This window comes from Helianthus annuus, chromosome 13, assembly GCF_002127325.2.
Source record: "Helianthus annuus cultivar XRQ/B chromosome 13, HanXRQr2.0-SUNRISE, whole genome shotgun sequence".
Lineage (NCBI taxonomy): Eukaryota > Viridiplantae > Streptophyta > Magnoliopsida > Asterales > Asteraceae > Helianthus > Helianthus annuus.
This window is the reverse complement of record NC_035445.2, coordinates 164,664,250-164,683,831: the sequence shown is the minus strand read 5'-3', so window position 1 is coordinate 164,683,831 and position 19,582 is coordinate 164,664,250. Positions and strand designations below refer to the sequence as shown.

Sequence of the window (19,582 nt, the reverse complement as noted above, 5' to 3'; positions counted from 1 at the left end):
GTCTATAAATATGTGTCAATGCCTTCAACCATTGCTACAGGAAATCTTATCGCATCAAACATTGCTAGAAATAAAATCAAATATTTACAAAAGCCAATTTAGAAAAAAGCGATGGCAAATTTCTTTTGCGACTTATGATCACGGTCACAAAACATGTTCGCCGCAAACCAAATTCTAGGCTTGTTGGTACACAAACACACACACAAAAATATAAAAAACATACCCATCGACACGAAAATATTTAGGATCTTTTACAAAGTACTAACATTCATATATAGTGTTTGTGTTTGAAGCTTAAAAGTTAATTATGACACATTCATTTTCTTTTAACATGAAATAAAAGTGTTGATTGTATCAATACATGTAGTTAAATATTCGTTAATACTTTTTTTTTAACAGCAACAATGTAATCTTTATTTATTAAATCAAGGACAAAACGACAAATAGCAAGGTGCTATGATAGTGCAATTGTTTGGAACCATTTTTAGCATCGGTTTGACTATTGTAACCTCTTAAATTTTTTATTTAAATACATTCTATAATTTGAAAAGAAAATAGTTACACAGAACCATGCACATTATTTTATATTCTCAGAACTATTGTAAGTTTTTATGGAATACCGAAAATAAAAAGTAATTGGTCATGAATGAGTTGCCCCATAACACTACAAGAAAAAGGTATCTTTAGCGACGACGGTATTAGCGACGACAAGAGCAATAGCGGCGACCTAGATACGCGTCGCCGCTAAAGGCTCTTTGTCGCCGCTATTGCTGTCGCCGCTAAAAGCCCGATCTGTGTGCTTCTTCAAGACTTATATTGCTGACCATTGATTAGAAACTGATCTAATGGCTACTATCTGCTCAAAGAAACACGCGTCTCCAGCGAACTTTCCGGCAATACTCAGGCAGAGGCATTAGCGGCGACCACAGTATTAGCGGCGACATGTTGTTCAATAGCGGCCGACCTATACCGGCGACATTGTAGCGGCGACGTGTCGCCGCTAATACCCAATAGCGGCGACAAAAAGGACTATTAGCGGCGACACCTGTCGCCGCTAAAGGTACCCGTTTCTTGTAGTGTAAACATGCACATGCCTTTGTTCCCTCCCTACCACTTGGTGTATGGCTACTTATAAGACCATGTGTAGTCATAAAGCCCTTTTAGGGGCGTTATGTGACATGTGGCATGCCACGTCACCCCGGGGGCTTTATGGGGCGTTATGAATTTTGAGGCCGTAGTCATAAAGCCCCTGTGTAATCATTACTCATTTTTTAATTTTTATTTTTTTAATTCATTTTGTAATTGTTTTAAAAATAAAATTCATTTCATTAAATAAAAAAAAGTACAATAAAATAAAAAAAACATAAAAAAAAAAAAATATAAAATCTGGAAATAATAAAAAACAGAAAAAAAAATAAAAAACAGAAAAAAAAATAAAAAACAGGAAGTAATAAAAAAACAGAAAATAAAACTGGAAATAATAAAAAAAAGAAAAAAGATAAAACAGAAAATAAAAACAGAAAATAAAAACAGAAAATAAAACAGAAAATAAAAACAAAAAATAAAAACAGAAAATAAAACAGAAAAAAAAAAACTGGAAATAAAAAAAACAGAAAAAAAATTCACACATTCCATTTCTTCACGCCGCTATCACCTTCGCGCCGTTCAAAAATGTGCACCCATAGCGCCGCCGGGGGCGGTGTGCATGGCGCCATGAAGGCGCTTTGATGATGGGTCGCGCCCCATTACATATGCCCTAATTATTAAGCCATGCCTCATTAATAAATTCAATTAATTAAATATTAACATTATTGAATGAAAGAACTAACATTGTACATAGATGAAATTAGATCTACCAATATAAATTACATAAAATAATAAATGCAACATGCTAGAATATATGGAGTACGTTAATATGAAGAAATGAACTACAATTCATGACAACATGAACGATAATTTACGAAAACATGTAACACAATTTATGACAACATAAACAACAACTTATGAAAACATGAACAACAATTTAAACACTCCAGATATATGTTTTGTGAGGCAACCCAGTACGAGATTCATTGTTTTTGTCCATTACAAATGTCCCAAATCACCTTTTCACAAATTCTATATACTATTAAACTTAAAGTTTTTTTTTTACTTAGAATAAACAAAAAACAAAAACAAATCCAAACACATTCAAACATTAACAGCTTGATCCATCCATGCTTTTGATATAACTGAAGTTGCCATGCATGAACTTGAATCAATATTAGGGTTTGCAGCTTTAGATATGAGTTTAGCACCTGTTCTTGCACTTCTCCATCGCTCTCGGTGCTGTAAATTAGGTTTTACATCAATTAGTTTAACATGGTTCTAATATGAGTAAGATTTTGCTGGGTACGTTTCTTTTGTTTACTGTTAAGTTTAGATGGTAACCTTACACAATAGTAATTAAGTTTTCAAAGTGTCTCATTGTACTCAAAGTTTCTTTTGATCATCTAAAGTTCAGTCGAATCTAGAAAAAAATGTAAAGGGGCGACGTTGCAAAAATTTCTTTTCTAAAGGGGTAACGAAATCGAAAAAACACTAATTTTTTCCAAAATTTACACTACCGCCGGAGCGTTAAGGGGCAACGGGGTTTACCCCTTGTTACACTCTACATCTGCCCCTGCTAAAGTTTTTCATTAGATGTTAAAATCTTGTGAAATATTTTTATCATTTATTTTTTAAACTAAGTGAGACAAATGAAATTTGGCATGCTTCCAAGATTAGGGTTTACTTCAAATGGTGTAAATATATAAACAAATGGTTTAGTAAGGAGTTACTTACCGAGTCCGATTGCATCCGATCCCTTCATGATTCGAAGTCGCTTGCATGAATCAACAAACATTCTGAACAAAAAGCGAGTTGGGATCGATGAGAATCAATGTTATCGTGGTCGAATTTCTAAATTTGGATTAGTATCAAGAGTTAACTTACTGCCATGGGACATCACCGACAAGCATCCAGTCACCATCTTTATCTTCATAGCTTGGAACATACTCAGAACTGTTCAGTAGATCCATCAGTTTGCTCTCATTCATGAAATCTATCATCCCTTGGGATCCATAATCTCCTGCATGGTTAATAATTAACAACAACTTTAAAAAAATATAACATGTTCATATTATTCAAAGAGTTAAAAAAAATTACTTGTTTCCTAACAAGTTAAAAGGTTAATACTATAGTATGATGTCACATGCATATGCTACAACCTTATATATATATATATATATATATATATATATATATATATTAAAAAGCTATGTTATTAGTAGCATTCGACAGAAATGGTTCTTAATATTATCTTATATTCAATAAAATTTTGTCTTTTTTTTCACTAGTGTTATCTTCCCAAGAAACCTTACCAAATGTTCATATATCGTTTTGATAAATTATTCAATAATAATGAATGAACATAGACTGAATTAATAATAGTTACCCATTGTGAAGGAACTAAACATCTTGGCCAAAGCATCAGATAGTTGTTGATAACTCTCATACAATTTGAGGTCCACCTTGCGAAGATAGGGTGCTCCATCCATGGAAACCTTCACAAACGCCGCCGTGCTGCCGCTACCAGCGGTGGCTGCCACCACCTTCTCAGTTTCCTCAGTGGTGCTCTTCTGAGCCATCACATTCTTGCGGTAGTTTCGCACTGGTGGCCATCCTACCACCTGTGCCCTATTAATCCAACAAATAATAAAGAAAACTAATATGTTAATTAGAGTTCATAGTGTAATAATACATGTTAAAATATTATTCATGCTCTTCGGTTGATCTCAACCGGTTTGCATTTTATGTCAGTGTTATCTCGTGAGATAGAGGTATGGTTTGCTTTGCTTTGCTTTCATTTCACCGTTTTCAGTTTTCACACCCTGCTCTATGGGTTAGATTTTACTAAATACGTTTGTTTGCATCGATATTATCTTATTTTGCCAAAAAAAAAAAATTCATGAAATGATAAAGTAAGTGTTTATATAGAAAAAAAAAATTTTTTTAGAAAGGCATCCACTATATGTATATGATGAAAACATGTGTCAAAAAATCACCTTTAAATTGACACATAGATGTTCACTCACTCACACACACATATTTGTATGTATTATTAAACTAAAAAAATGTTATTTCACAAAAGAACATAAGGGTTTTCACCAAATGGTTGTATATACATGTAAACATGAAAGCTTATGTGCATACACACACACACACACATATATATATATATATATATATATATATATATATATATATATATATATATATATATATATATATATATGTTACATGCATTTGTATATATATATATGTATGTATGTATTTGTATTGTTATTGTAAAAAAAGGAACTTACTTGGCTGGTGGTTTGATCAAATCTTTGTTGTTGCTAGCTGAATTCTGCAACTTCTTATCCTTGAGATCAGTTGAAGAAGAGGACTGATCATTTGTTTGAAGATTGAGCATAAGATCAACAGTCTCCGAGTACCCACGTTTTCCGGTGACCTTTAAAGTATCCGGCTCACCGCCTCCGGGCAAGCCGAGGCATAACTCAGTTTCCTTAAGGTGCATCATGGTTTTCTTTCCAAATTAGCAACTTTCAATGCTTCTTGATTGTACTTTCAATTCTTTCTTGAGATATATATGAGATGAGAGAGAGAGAGAGAGAGAGAGAGAGAGAGAGAGAGAGAGAGAGAGAGAGAGAGGAGAGAGAGAGTTGCAATAAGAAAGAGAAGTGGAAAAGAGGTTCATGTGCATATATAAGAAAGGGTTTCATCTTTTGCATTGTGAACTGACGGATCATATGCATACACGTGGTGGTATTTGTTGTGTAAATCTTCTAGGATCAAGGCCTTATTTTTCTAATAAATAAAATAATACAAGTGTCACAAACAATAATTACTAGTTTAATGCCTTTTTCTTTCTTCTAAAAACAATGTTTAGGGATCATTATTTCATATACAAATGATTGAAGGATAAATAAAATAACCTAGAGATTTTAATTAAAAATTGTGTGTGTATATAGTGATGATAATAAATAACCAAAATTAAGTTATTGGACCAATGATGTATATCCATTTTCACATTGGACATGATCCGTAGATCTTTCAACACAATAAATCATAACATATGTGTAGAATGTCTTAAAAGAATTGTAATATATATGTGGGAAATTTTAAATCCGAACAAAGCAATACATTTCTATGGCTATGGTTCATTTTCAATTTTTTAAATATCTTGCATTGAAAGAATCTTAAATGAAACCAAATAAACGCAGGTTACACTGGAAAAAAAAAAAAAAAAACTAAAAATGAAACCTTGTTTGAAAATAGAAAATCTTGTTGCTAATAGGCTGCAATATACAGACTTAAACTAGACTTCAAAGATGTGCATTCCAACATGAATTTGAAACTTCAAGATGACATATTTTGGTATTTGGTAGATATTTCACATATAATACATTATACTTTAGATGAACTATCACTACAAGAAAGTCGACCAATAGCGGCGACAATTGTCGCCGCTAATAGTTCCAAATGTCGCCGCTATTGTGTCGCCGCTATTGTGTCGCCGCTAATACTTGGCGGCTAAAGGGCTATATTGTCGCCGCTAATGATTAGGACTTTTAGCGGCGACATGTGTCTTCGCTAAAAGGTCTTCGCAATAGGGTTATATTAATAGCGGCGACATATGTCGCCGCTAAAAGTCTTTTTTTTTTTTGCTGCATTTGCAATAGGGTTATATTAATAGCGGCGACATTTGTCGCCGCTATTAACATGGAAAAACCCAAGCCGTTGGATGATGATAAGAGATGTGTGGCTAGGGTTTAGCGTGGGACACCGGGTGCGGATAAGGCCTTTAGCGGCGACATATTAGTTGTCGCCGCTAATAATGTCGCCGCTTTTAATCCTTTTTCTTGTAGTGTATCATAATAAATTTAATCAATATTTGAAGCACTAAGCACAAGTTTGATTATTATTTAAAAGTGCCATTAAATAGAAATGTATACCTTTGGTCCGTTTAGATATTTTTCCAATTTTTCTTTCTGAATTGATAATGAAAGTTTTTTTTTTTTTGATTGGCTATGGTTCTGGTTTTGATGAAAACAACTGATCACATGTTGATTTATGGGCCACGAGTACATGTTCAAGATCTTATGAAGAGAGATTACTAAGTGAGTGGCTTGAGATATGCCATAGTGGCTTATTAGTTGAATAGGAGATATATTATCAAGAGATATCATGAGACGGTAAGGGAGAAGATGGTGCGTTGTGCGAACGTTAAGTCCTTCTGTACAGTACTAGTTCACGTATTGTCAACGCGACTACAATTAAGGCTAGGGACAAGTCACATGTGTGATGGGAGAGTGTTGTTCTTATCATCGTGGTGCATAAACTATGACCTTATGCATGAATATTCCGATTAGCAATCTTCTACTTTAAGGGCCGAAAGAGTACGCGATACTTGTTTTAGAGAGAGCCCCGACAATGTAAAAGGAAGGGACTCACAACGTAGACAATGTTAGGAATCATTAGAAGCATAACAAAATGCTTACATCTTTCATTTAAAAAAAAACAGTAGTTTCTAAAAATAAACCATAGAATATATAATTTAACCAAACACAACTTGGTTCTTTTTGAGTTAAAAATATGCAGGTTTTTCTTAATTAATAAAACTTAGATTTTAATTTATTTTTGTATTGTCGATGAGTTAACAGTTTAGTTCTAACTTTTTTTCAAACTATAGGTTTCAGTCCTAAAGTTAAAAACAATAGGACAAAATATAAGTTCAATGCATAATACATAGTATTCTTAAAGCATGATTGCGACTAATAAATCTAACCGTAGACCAATATTTCTATTTTAAATATGTTGTGCCTGTTAAGAACTTTTTTAATATTTAACTGACAGAAACATAAAGACATTTATTAAGTTATAAAGCAAATCAAAGTTTGCTATTCTTGAAAGGAAAATGGATTAATTTTTGTACCGGTCGTCATTATGGTTTTGTTATTTGTAATACTTATTATAAGGTTTATTGTACTTCTTTACATTTGTTTATGTAAAAGGTATAATAAGCAATAGTTGGAAGTTGAAACAAACCACTAAATTAGAAAAAAATGAAGATATAATTAATTATTAAAGAAGATGTAGTAGCTTTTTTTGGGAAAAATTTATTGAAGATGGCATGATTAGGGGAAGTAGCCAAACGGCACTTGTGGTCCTTTGAGTATAAAGGCCTATATATGATCAATAAACAACTAGATCCCATACATCATACATGGAAAGCTTTCCACTTTTCACTTGTAGAAATATATGGTTTATCTACAAATTTTATATTTTAAAAATATATTGACCTAGTTAAAATGCAGAACAAGAAGGTTATAACTAATGCAAACACTAACAAAAGATGATCAGAACACATGTTTTATAAGCATTCAAATACACGTTGTCGACAGGGGCTTCTTAGCTGGGCTCCTTGTCCAGACTGATCTTACTGGGCTCACTTAATAGGCTCAACTATCATCTCTAATAAGTCACATACAAAAGGGGCGGGAAAACGGAAGCTTTTCACGTCATCTTCCTTGCAGAGCCATTTAATGCCTGCAAGATGCGAGAGAGTATGGTTGCCGGAGAAGTATGAGAAGAGTACATGCCTCATTAATGACGGAGATCATCTCTCAGATAGAAAGGGGACACGTAGGGGAACCCTGCAAGGATCTCTCCTGCCCGACAAGGAACCGTTAGATCACCTTGTGATCTCCACCCGGTTGATAAGTGGCTTCTTCTATATAAGTCATCCTCTTCTTACACCAAGGTATGCATTCAATAACCTAAGCATTTACTCTCACCAAGACATTAACTCCGAACATTCTCTAAGCCACATTGACTACTTGGAATCTAGGATTCACACAAAACATTCCGACGACACAAGCAGGTCGGAATAACCTTTAGTCCCCGGCAAGTTTACTTACTCTCACGCCGGAGCTTGGTCGCGGATCCCCCCTTCGGGGCCCTCCGTTACGAGGCTAACGGTGCTTTGTTTTGCAGATCAGAAGGAAGGCCCATCGAAGCGTTGACAAGTCTCTTTAACCTCCAACCGGAGTTAGGGGATTCAACATTGGCACCATCCGTGGTTCCTTTGTCAACAGAGATATCCCAACAAGAAAATTTACGTTGTGAAGAGTTTTTCTTTTTCTTTCAAAGAAGGCCCACAAAATGACGACCCCACCGCCTCCTAACTTTAAGATTATGAAGGTAACCCAGACAGTTGGGGAGCAAGTTATTGTCGAAGATATCACCGGCGAGTTCGAAGCCATCAACGACACAGAACCACCGTCCAAAAAGATCGCTATCATACCAGAATTTATGTCCAGACACAAGGATGAACTACGAAAACAACTGGACGATCTAGAAAAAACGAAAAGGTTGGAAAGTTTGCGGTCAAGGCTCGTCTTCAACACACCACAAAATGAAGGTAACACTTCTTCCCATGATGAAGGTATCAACCCAGATCCTTTGGCAACTTTCATGGCGGTATTCAAACAAATGACTTCCGAAGAAAAGGATGCGATAATGAAAGAGAAAGGAGATGACAAGGGAGACCACAAGGATGATAGGGGTGAGGGTAGTAACATACTGGACAAGCCCTACCTGCCCAAGGACCTTGCAGAGGTCTCAAAGTTCACTAGGAGAATTGACGAGGCACCTTTGCCTCCAAAACTTAAGCCACCCCATAACCTGGACAGGTATGACGGGACCAAGGATCCAGAGGACCATCTCCATGCTTTCAGGGGAGCCGGTCAGGTGGGCAGATGGTCCATGCCTACCTGGTGTCACATGTTTGTGCAACATTAACTAAAGGAGCCTGCCTTTGGTTTGATAGCCTTCTGACAGAAAGCATAGATAGCTACGAGGATCTATTCGAGAAATTCCTAAGGAATTTCAACCAACAAAGGAACGTGGTCAAAAACCCTAATGGGATCATGCATATCTGTGAAAAGGACAACCAACGGGTAGATCAATACATGGAAAGGTTCGTCAAGGAGAGCATGAAAATAAAGGGAGTACCCGAGGTAATGAAGATAAGCAGCTTCATTAATGGATTAAAGCATACTCAACTATGTGAGAAGTTGGGGGAGGAGTTCCCCAAAACATTTGACGGCCTCATGGACAAGGTCTGGGCCTTCGTCAGGGGAAAGGACATCAGCAACAAGGCCAAGGAGCTGGACGCCGGATCCCGTAGGATCAATCCTACCCCTCGACTACAAAAAAAGTAACCTTTACTCTAAGAGACCTCTTTATGATAAAAACACAGCATGACAGGTCCAAACCCACTTTTTCCCCTTATAAGCCCTGAGGAAGGGGAACGACCCCTTACTATGAAAGTGTTACCCCCCTTAACCAAGACGCCACGTGAGATACTGGCCACTGAAAGGGTCAAAAACTCCTTCCCAAGACTCCTTCCCCTCAAGCCTGGACCAAAGTCCTATCCGAATAAATATTGTGAGTTCCATAAGGGATGTGGTCACTAGACACACAATTGCATGTACTTGAAGAGAGAGACTGAATTGGCGGTTAAAATGGGGAAGCTGTCCCATTTGATAAAGGAAATATAAGAGGGGGGGGGGACAGGAAGGAGAAGGATACAAATATGGAAGAGCCAGAAAAGGGGTTTTGTAGATATGATTAGAAGGGGGGAGGAATGCAGTTCCACCTAGAGTGTCAAGGCCAGAGTGTTGGGACCCCCGGTTGTATGAAAGCCCCTATACTCATGCCCCACCTGGAGGAACACGAGGTTCAGAGGCTCCCCCTCAACATTTTAGCAAAGATAGCGGGGTATAGGGTTGCACGAATACACGTAGACGGGGGAAGTGGGGTAGAAGTGATATATGGATATAGTTTCCTTAGATTTGACGGAGACATAAGGGACAGACTGGAGGAAGACTCCACACCCCTAGTAGGATTTAACAACCGCGTCTCGCACCCCTTAGAGAAGATAAGGCTCCCATTCATAGTGGGAGTGGGCGACAGAGTAAGAAATGTAGAGCTGGTATTCACAGTAGTTAGAGCACCCTTAAAGTATAATGCCATATTGGGGAGACCGGGAATTGGGGACCTTCAAGCACAAGCTTCAACCCCTCATGGAGCCTTGGTATTCCAAACCCCCAGAGGGCTTGCTTGGGTAAAGTCCTCCTACGAGGTAGTATCATCACTCTCAGAAGGAGGAGCTGCAAAGAAATCCCAGGAGGAATGGATAGAGTAATGGGTCCTGAATGAAAGATTCTCGGAGCAAGCTGTGCGAGTGGGTGCAAAAAGAGCTCCTTAAGTGGAGGGAACTGGAAGAACAAGAGAAAAACAAGGATGAGAATGCAATATAGAAGCTATATACCGATGGGGCGTCCAGCGAAGAGGGTAACGGTGCAGGCATCACCCTTGTCAGCCCAGAAGGGATCGAACTAACCTACACAATCAAGTTAGACTTAGAAAACACCAATAATACAGCCGAATACGAAGCCCTCCTAGTTGGGCTAAGACTGGCCAAGAAAATGAAGACAAGAAACATTAAGGCCAACTCGGATTCGTAGCTGGTGGTTAAGAAATATAACGGGGAGTATGATGCCAAGGACGACACCATGGCCCAATACGTGGCTCAAGTGAAAGAACTCGCTAAAACCTTCACCACTTTCAAGCTGGAATATGTGCCTCGAGGAAGGAAAAGGAAGGCATATGCTCTGAGTAAGTTAGCCTCTGTAGCCTTCGACCACCTGGCCAAGGAAGTGAAAGTAGACGTCCTGACCTCACCTTCCATCTCACACAAGGAAGTAGTTTCTGTTGAGACAACAGAGGAGTCCTAGATAAACCCAATCATTGAGTTCCTAGGGGAAGGAACTTTCCCTGAGGACGAAGCAATGGCCAGGAAGATAAGGGTAAAGGCTCTTCAATATGAAATCATAGACAACCAACTCTTTCGAAGGTCATACCAAGGACCATACCTATAATGTGTGGACGAAGAGGAAGCGAAGTATATGATACAGGAAATACATGAGGGCATATGCGGGATGCACTCAGGGCCCACGACAATTGAAGCTAAGGCGATGAACGTCGGGTTCTACGGGAACCACATGTATGATAGTTCCCTGGAGGAGATAAGGAAGTGCGATAACTGTCAAATCCATGCCCCACTGACCCACCGATACAAACACCCCTTGGTCCCAGTTTCTACATCATGGCCATTTAAAAAATGGGCCATTGATATCATAGGACCTTTTCCGGAAGGCTCGGGATGGGTCAAGTTTGTGGTGGTTGCTATTGACTATTTCACAAAGTAGGTAGAGGCCAAGCCTCTAGGAAAGATCACAGGCGAACAAATGAAGAGATTTGTCTTGAACAACATCATCTACCGGTTCAGAATCCCTCTGGAGTTAGTCAGTGACAATGGGGTCCAGTTTGTGGGAAAGCTCTTCAGGCCCTGGTGTGAGCAAATGCACATACAACAGATCTTCACATCCGTCACTCATGCTCAAAGCAATGGGTTAGTAGAAAGAGACAATCAGAGTCTTATCCAGGCGATGAAAGGAAGACTGGGAAGAAAGCAGAAGGCTGGCTGGAAGAACTACCATTTGTCCTATCCGCATATGGAACAACTCCCAAGACCTCCAACGGAGAGACACCTTTCAGCTTGACCTACGTGACCAAGGCGGTCATCCCTGTTGAGATCGGCTCCCCTACAGCCAGAATGAAGCCGAGGGAAGCAGAAAATGAGCATAACCTTAGAATAAATCTCAACTTGCTGGAGGAGAGATGGGAAATCACGGAAATAAGAGAAACGGGATACAAAAAGCAGATGGAGAAGTACTACATTGCAAGGATGAAGAAGCTAAACTTGGTTCCGGGGGACCTAGTCCTGAAGGACAACGAATCCAGTCTACAAGAAAGCACCGGAAAGTTAGGGCCCAAGTGGGAGGGGCTGACGTGCGTGGGTGAGTGTATATTTTTAGTTATAAATTTAGCTCTTTTTACTCACCGATCAAGTTTTAAATTAATAAAACACGATATTTCACTATCACTCTACACACACGCTAGGGCAAGTATACCCATCGCGGATGTAGTATAGTGATGGCAAGATAACGAGGTCGTCCAAGAACACAAGAGCTTTTAATACCGGCTTATCGTCAACGTCTAATCGAACCAAACTTTTGAGAAAAGATTTTTAAGCTAATAAAAAGATAAAAACATAAAATAAAAATAAAATAAAAATGATAGACAAGAAAGAATCACTTGGATCCAACTTATCATTCATGTACCCTTTTAAAGATTTCCGCACTTTGGGCATTTTAAGAGATTATTTTAGTTATAGTAGTAGGCCCCTCTTTTGGAGGCGACGTTACCATCAACCTAGTGGTTTGAGTCAGCAATGATACAATCCCACTAGGTCGGAATATTGAAAGATAATTAAGTAAATTATTAATGCAAAATGTGATGGACCCCCTTATGAGGCGGCGATCACCCTCAACCCGTTGGTTTGAGTCAGCAGGGATACAGTCCTCGCGGGATTGGTTTAAAGTTTTAATAGTAGTTTATGAATAAGGAGTGCAAGCGGTTTCTTACTCTCAGTTGGGCCAGTCATTCCCGGCCAATTCATGGAGTAGTACCAAACTTGCACCAAGTTCTTGCAGGATCTATACACTGAACGAGACATAGAATTACCCAAACCACCCTTCTAACCTCCCTTTCGGGTTAGTTAACATTCTTTCTATAGACCGCTAAGACATGAATATGCGAATAAAGGACATATGAAGAATAGTTGAATAAATTCGCCTTCAATATAAAAAACTAATTATTAACGTATCTAAAACACACACAATTAAAAAGTAGCCAAAGTTTGGAAATCATAAAAGAAATACATAAAAGACATGTCTTCACCAAGTGATGTAAGAATTTAGCCAAGCATGGCTTTTGTCTAACAAAGATTCTTACGATCAATCTTGGATCCCGAGACTACGCACACACGCTAAAGATGGAAAAATGGATGATGGTGGTGGATGATGGTGTTGTAGTGGTGGTGGAGTGGTGGCAAGTGAGAGAGAAGTGGTTTGCCAAGGGATGAGTTGAAGTTGAACCAAACACTTCTATTTATAGCTGTCTTCAGAAGCTTCAGCACGACCCGTGCCCGGCTGGCACGACCCCGTGCCCATCTCTCTCTCCCTCTTTCTCATTAACTGCTTGTCAGATATTGTACTGTAACGACTCTCACTAAAATTAATACTTATTATGTTAATTGTATAAAAAGGAAACCCTAATTAAGACACTCAAGTGATTCTGCACAAACCCTAAAATTTCCGGAATGATCGGAATCAGGATCAGGGCCCCTAAAACTCAAGGGGGGATTAAACTTAGTGGACGATTATCCTAAAAACGCGTTGCCTAAATCTGATTGGTCGAATCTGTTGATTCAGCATAGCTAGTCCCATGCGTGGCAACCCTATAGTCGGTTCCAATCCTTTACGGACCGTAAAGGGTTAGGCTTACGGTCCGTAAGCAGGAGCAAATTCGTGTATAAATAGCAGGCTTCGGGACTTGCTTCTGGGCACAAAAACGACGCTCAAATTCCAAATTGACGTCGAGTTATACTTCTTCTACTACTCAAACACACACCTCGAAACGCTGCCGCAATCAGGGTATTAACTCAATCGCTGTTCAATTCTTTTCTTTCCGTCAAGCTTTTATAGCTCGGGATTTTACCCTCTAAATCCCTAAACTCTGCCCGTTATTAGGGTAATAACTCTAATCACTGGTACGATACTTTATCCGATCGATTATAACTATCCAACGATCGTCTGAGAGCTGCTCAAATTGAGTTATACTTTGTTATTCATCGTGATTTTGACTTGAATGTTTGAGTGCTGTCCGAACTCGGGCTATACTCTGTCATTCGTTGTGAATCCACTGAATTGTTAAGTATTGCGCTTGTAGATCGTTGTGAGGGTTTTATCTCGTGATTGTCGTTAAAGTTGAATTGAGTTAGTACACTAATACGAGTTCCATTGTGTCTAGAAATTAGAACTCGTAATCAGGAAACTGCTAGAGTACTTAGTAGCTAAGTAAACTTAATAGCTAAATAAACTTAGCAGTTAGGTTAACTGAGTAGGTCAATTAATCTATTAATTAAGTGGGATTAATTAAGCTAAACCAGATTAATTAAAGCTAAGTACGATTAATTACGTTAAGCAAAATTAATTAAACTAAGTAAGATCTACTAAATAGATATATATATATATATATATGTATATGTAAATGGATAATATCAAAGGAAGGTGCTAGGAAGGTGTAAGAGGATAGATATCAGTGTATAGGAAGCTTCCTAGAAAATGCATAAGTAACTTCCTAGAAAAGCTATAGGAAACTTCCTAGAAATACAAGGGAAACTTCCTAGAAATTTCCTATTTCCTACCTATAAATAGGAAGCTTAGGAATTCATTTTTCTTTGCTCATTTCTCTTCTTCTTTACTCTATACGTTGGTGTTATAACCAATAATCACCAAAGCGAAGTTCTGTCCGATTGATTAGGAACCAACGAACGAATGCCAAAGTGTTGTACTTTGTGAATTTCGGTAAACGGAATCCAAAGTACTATACCTTGTGATTTCGATAAACGGAATCCAAAGTATTACATTTTGTAAATTTTGTTAAGGTTCGAATCTCGTGACTACCGTTAGGTGTGATTTGGGTTTTACACAAATACGTATTCCATTCTGTTAAACTATATGTTTAACTACCGAAAATACTTCCCACTACACACTCACAATCAAACAAACTATTAAATCATCAGAAGATCCAGAATAATAAAGGGCATGCTTAATTATCGAAAGAAGTAGAATCAAGAAGTTGTTAACTCAATCCTACATGCTAATTTGTGAGTCATTCCTCTTTTGTAAACTCTTTTCTCACAGTTTGTGAGTCATTCTCTTTTTATCAACTGTTTTACAAAACTCCAAGTTATTTTCAAAGGTTATAATTACAGGGATTAAGTCTATGTAATCACCAAGTTACAGCCGGTATGTGGGGTTTTGTATACATTACTTGTTTCCCGTCACACTTGGACAAACGGGTGGCCAAGGGGTGATCTGACCACAGTCACAGACACCATTGGACAAATGGGTTAGCCAATGGATGGTCGAGTGACAAATACTGTGGGTAGTTGGTTTGATATCAGAAGCATTGTAATTCCCCTTAATACTGTAAATTATAACAAATCTGTTTTTGTATAAAACCTATATGAACTCACTCAGTATTTCCCGCTGACAAAACCTTTTTAAAACGCGTTTCAGGTAATTACAGTATATTGGAGTAAGGATTGGATCCGGCACTGAAGGACTTCAAGAAGTGGCTTATTTTATTAATTAAATCAACTTAAGAAAGATTGTTTTGGGTTTATCCCGTATTAAAAGCTACCTTTGTAAAACATGGAATTTATTCCATCTATTTAAATAAAATCCGGTGTTTCTAAACTCTGATATTTTTCCTAACTCACGGTCCTGATGAAATTTCCGCTGCAATGTTTTTCAAAATAATCACCGGTACCACTGGACTGCTCATGACTTCCAATTCCGGCCAGGATGGGGTCGGGGGTCGTGACATGTACTAACACGGCCCCGTGTGTCAACGGCACGACCCGTGGCCAAAGTACTTGCTGTACTATCGCAGATTCTGAAAATCTTTGAGTTAACCACGCCCCGTGTTGGCTTAACACGGCCTCGTGTTGGCTGCTATTTTTGTATTTTGCAGTTGTCTTTTTCTCCTGCCCAGTATTTGTCTTCGGACACGGCCCGTGTCTGGTGGACACGGCCCCGTGTCAGCCTTCTGTTCTTTTTATTTTGAGGTTTGGATGTGAATTGGGGTTTGGCGAGCTGCGGCAATTCCTTCTTCTTTACATTTATGTTGAATTTTGCTGTATATTTGCTCCTTTTGCAAATTTAAGCTCTTTTATCCCTGAAAATATAAAAGGAACGAAAACACGAGCTTTTTTCAACATTAGTACTAAAAGGGTTGCTTTTATGTCGTATTTGATAGAATTTATATGTTGTATTTTAATCACATCAGGGGCCCTACAGGGTCAAGTGGGCAAACGGAAAAGGAGCTTGCAAACTAGAAACACTCCAGGGAAAAGAGGTTCCGAGGACGTGGAACCTGATGCAACTTAGAAAGTACTATGTATGAAAGGCCACCCCAAGGAGCGGGGATGAGAGAACAAGAAATGGGGTCTAAGTGCCCATTTTGTGAAGCTAACAACAAGGAAATGAGTTCTCTCTTTTTGTTATGTATGTTAAACAAAGAACACGAACTGGAGTGTCACTCCAACTTATGGTAATGAATTGTTGTTTTATAATTGTTCAAACATCTAAAGGCAATACACTATGGCAGATGTGCCTAATGGTTCTGAACCTTATATATAAAAACAACAATACGTGTACATAGACACTACATATATACATATATAGTGAGGTTTATTGTGGAACGCTAAAAAAAGGGGGCCTGAGGAACCCTATTAAAAATTAAACTTAACATGTTAAAAATCAACTTTTTAACATTTTTTTCGGTGCTTTTTTCTTATAAATACATGTAGAAACACTTTTAATAAAAAAAATATTAACTATAATATAGTTAAATTTTTAAAAAATAATTAAAATAAAATTATCTTATAAAATTAACTGAACATGTTAAAAGTCATTTTTAAAAAAAAAATTCAGCGGTTTTCTTTATAAAAATGGGTAGAAACTATTCCAATAAAGAAAACATTTTTGTAAAAAAAATATTTTAGCCTTTTTTAGTTGTGTTTTTTTTAACATTTCTTATGTTTTTAGTTTTTGATTTTTTTTCTTATTAAAAATGATTCTATATGTATTTATAAGGAAATGCATCGAAAAAAATTAAAAAAAAATGATTTTTAATATGTTAAGTTGAATTTTTTAGAGTGTTTCCCAATGAATCCTCCCCTATATATATAGGAGAGGGTTATCTTGAACACTAAATATTGTGAGAATCGTGAGAACAAATGAAAAAGCCAATCAAAACCATTTTTTTAATACAACCCTCATTGTAATTAAAATACAACATTAAAAAAAATAATTTACAACATCAAACAATTCATTCCTTCTCTCAAAATCACACTTATTAGATTTTTTTACACATGTGTAAATTTTCTTTATTTACGAATTCACGTAATTTTATACGTGTAAATTAAATTTCTAATATTGTATTAGAATAATAATGATAAGTATAAAAAAATTGAATTTGAATTGTTTTTGACCAAGTTCTTGCTATTTTTTCATTCGTTCTCACGGTTCTCATAATATATATATATATACATATTATATATATATATATATATAAATATATATATATATATATAGGGTAAGTGTAATACCCCGAACCTTAACGTGCTGGTTATAAACGTGTGAAATATGTAATTTATATTTCATATATTGTTAAACGATTAAGATGATTGTGTGAAAGGTGAAATATCTTGACAAACCTTGGCTAATATAGGAGTCCGTTAATATTAATAATTAAATATATTATTTTATTTACCTTACTCCGTTTTTAGTGAAACTTAGGTTAAAACGTAGATAAAAATATGCTCCTTCTAATGACATATTCGTCGTTTTATAAAACGTCATATTTTAAAAGGTATACAAGAAAAACGAGTTAAGCAGCTGAATTAATATATATAAGCAAGCAAGCTAGCAGGTCAAGTAGGCAGGTAGGCACGTCACTTATCCCATCGCCTCAGAAGTCATTTGAGGTGCCTGCTTGCTTCCTTTAAATAAGAGTCTTGGTAGTTGTTTAGATACACCAAAATTTTAACGGGAACGCTCTAGTATTGAGAATCCCGAGTATACGATACCCCGTTGGGTGTTGTTAATAGTCGTGCTTATAAGGTCCAGCGACACACACTCATACCTATGTGACGGCCGTAGGGGGACACAACTGGAGGACCAGTATGTCTCTTGTACGGTGGTTTGTGACAAGTCAAATGTGACCTATAAGGTTCAATGAAGCCCAACCTGACTATAATGTGGTCACATGCCCATATTGTGTATGCATATAATGTAAACTGGGGTCTGTCTTTATAAAAATTGTATAGTATGAGCTCACCAGTATATATCTGACGTCGTTTTGAGTATACTTATCTCAGATGAGTCGTGAGGAAAGCTATAGGAACTACTTGATAGTTGTGGAGTTTTAGAAGATGAAGGAGTTCTTAGTTGCCAAAAGTTTGTAAATAAATAAAGTGTTGTACTCAGACTATTATAAGTTTTAATGAAAGTTTAGTTTGTTTCCGCTGTAAGTGTATCAATTGTGCACAATCACCCGGGTTACGGGGTGAGGGTGTTACAGTTGGTATCAGAGCCCGAGGTTTTAGCGAATTAGGTGTTGCAGGAATGCCTAAGCTTTAACCAGTAGTTCTCTAAAGATTAAATAGCACACTCATACTAGGCCAAATAACATGTTCTCAGGAAAAGTACTTGCATAGTCAGTTGAGTGACGCTAGAAGAAGTAAACTATGTTGTGCCTTTCTATGTGCTATATATATATACACGTATATATATATATATATATCTATGTGATGTATATAGTTGTTATATGATAATGATGTATCATACATACTAGAAACTCTTTATACTCATATTCCTATAGGTAGGAGACAATGTTTGAACATAGAGATGAACAAGGGTCTCGAAATAATCAGAATAACAGAAGGAGAGAGGAAGATTCTTATAGGACTCGAACTCCCTCTCATAGTGTCAGGTCCCGGTCTAGTACAAGCATGCGTCTAAATACTGAGGATATCCACAATATAGCTGTGGAAGTGGCTAAGGTAATGAAGAATGCACAAACCGGTAATGTTAACCAATCTGGAGAACGACATGAAGAAAGCTCAGCAGCCTCCACGCCAGTTCAAAGGGAAGGAATGGGCGAAAGGAAAAACACTATAGCAACCATGCCACTAGAAGGAAAAGGTGAATATCCCAAAGCAAAGGAATGTACTTATAAGCACTTCATGTCCTGTAAACCTCAATCCTTTGACGGAAGAAAGGGAGCACTAGAAGCTCAAGACTGGCTCAACAGAATGGAGTCAGTATTAGACATATGTGAGTGTGATGACCGCAACAAAGTACGGTTCGCCGTACATATGTTTGAAGCTGAAGCCCTTCACTGATGGAACGTTGTGGTCCGAACAGAGGGAAAAGAAAAGGTTAAGGAGATGAAGTGGGAGGAGTTTATTCATAAGTTTCTTGCTAAGTATTGTCCTCCCAGTGAGACCGAGCAACTGGAAGTAGAATTCTTTCAGTTAAAAATGGGAAATAAAACCTATCGAGAATATGTTTCTCGTTTCAACGACATATCTCGACTGGTTTCTTATTTAGCATTGACTGAGGAACAACTGATCAATAGGTTTATTTGGGGTCTATCCTCTGAAATGAGGGTGTTTATCAAATCCAAATCCCCCAAGACTTTTGCAGAAACTGTTGAGGCTGGCGCCGTCATG

The 19,582-nt window shown here is 37.4% G+C and overlaps 1 protein-coding gene and 1 long non-coding RNA gene across 2 annotated transcripts; one reads left to right on the top strand and one right to left on the bottom strand.

The window, feature by feature from the left end:
• Positions 1-1,934: 1,934 nt before the first annotated feature.
• LOC110900225 (auxin-responsive protein IAA14) lies at positions 1,935-4,760 on the bottom strand. Its single transcript, XM_022147131.2, has 5 exons — positions 4,386-4,760; positions 3,476-3,717; positions 2,974-3,109; positions 2,824-2,885; positions 1,935-2,328 (listed from the first exon to the last, which is right to left on the bottom strand). The coding sequence occupies exons 1-5, from the start codon at positions 4,601-4,603 to the stop codon at positions 2,291-2,293; spliced, it is 696 nt and encodes a 231-aa protein (XP_022002823.1). The 5' UTR covers positions 4,604-4,760; the 3' UTR covers positions 1,935-2,290.
• A 10,144-nt stretch (positions 4,761-14,904) lies between these two features.
• On the top strand, positions 14,905-16,417 carry LOC110903534. Its single transcript, XR_002572034.1, has 2 exons — positions 14,905-14,944; positions 16,132-16,417. It is a non-coding gene; the product is annotated as an uncharacterized LOC110903534 (long non-coding RNA).
• Positions 16,418-19,582: the final 3,165 nt, after the last annotated feature.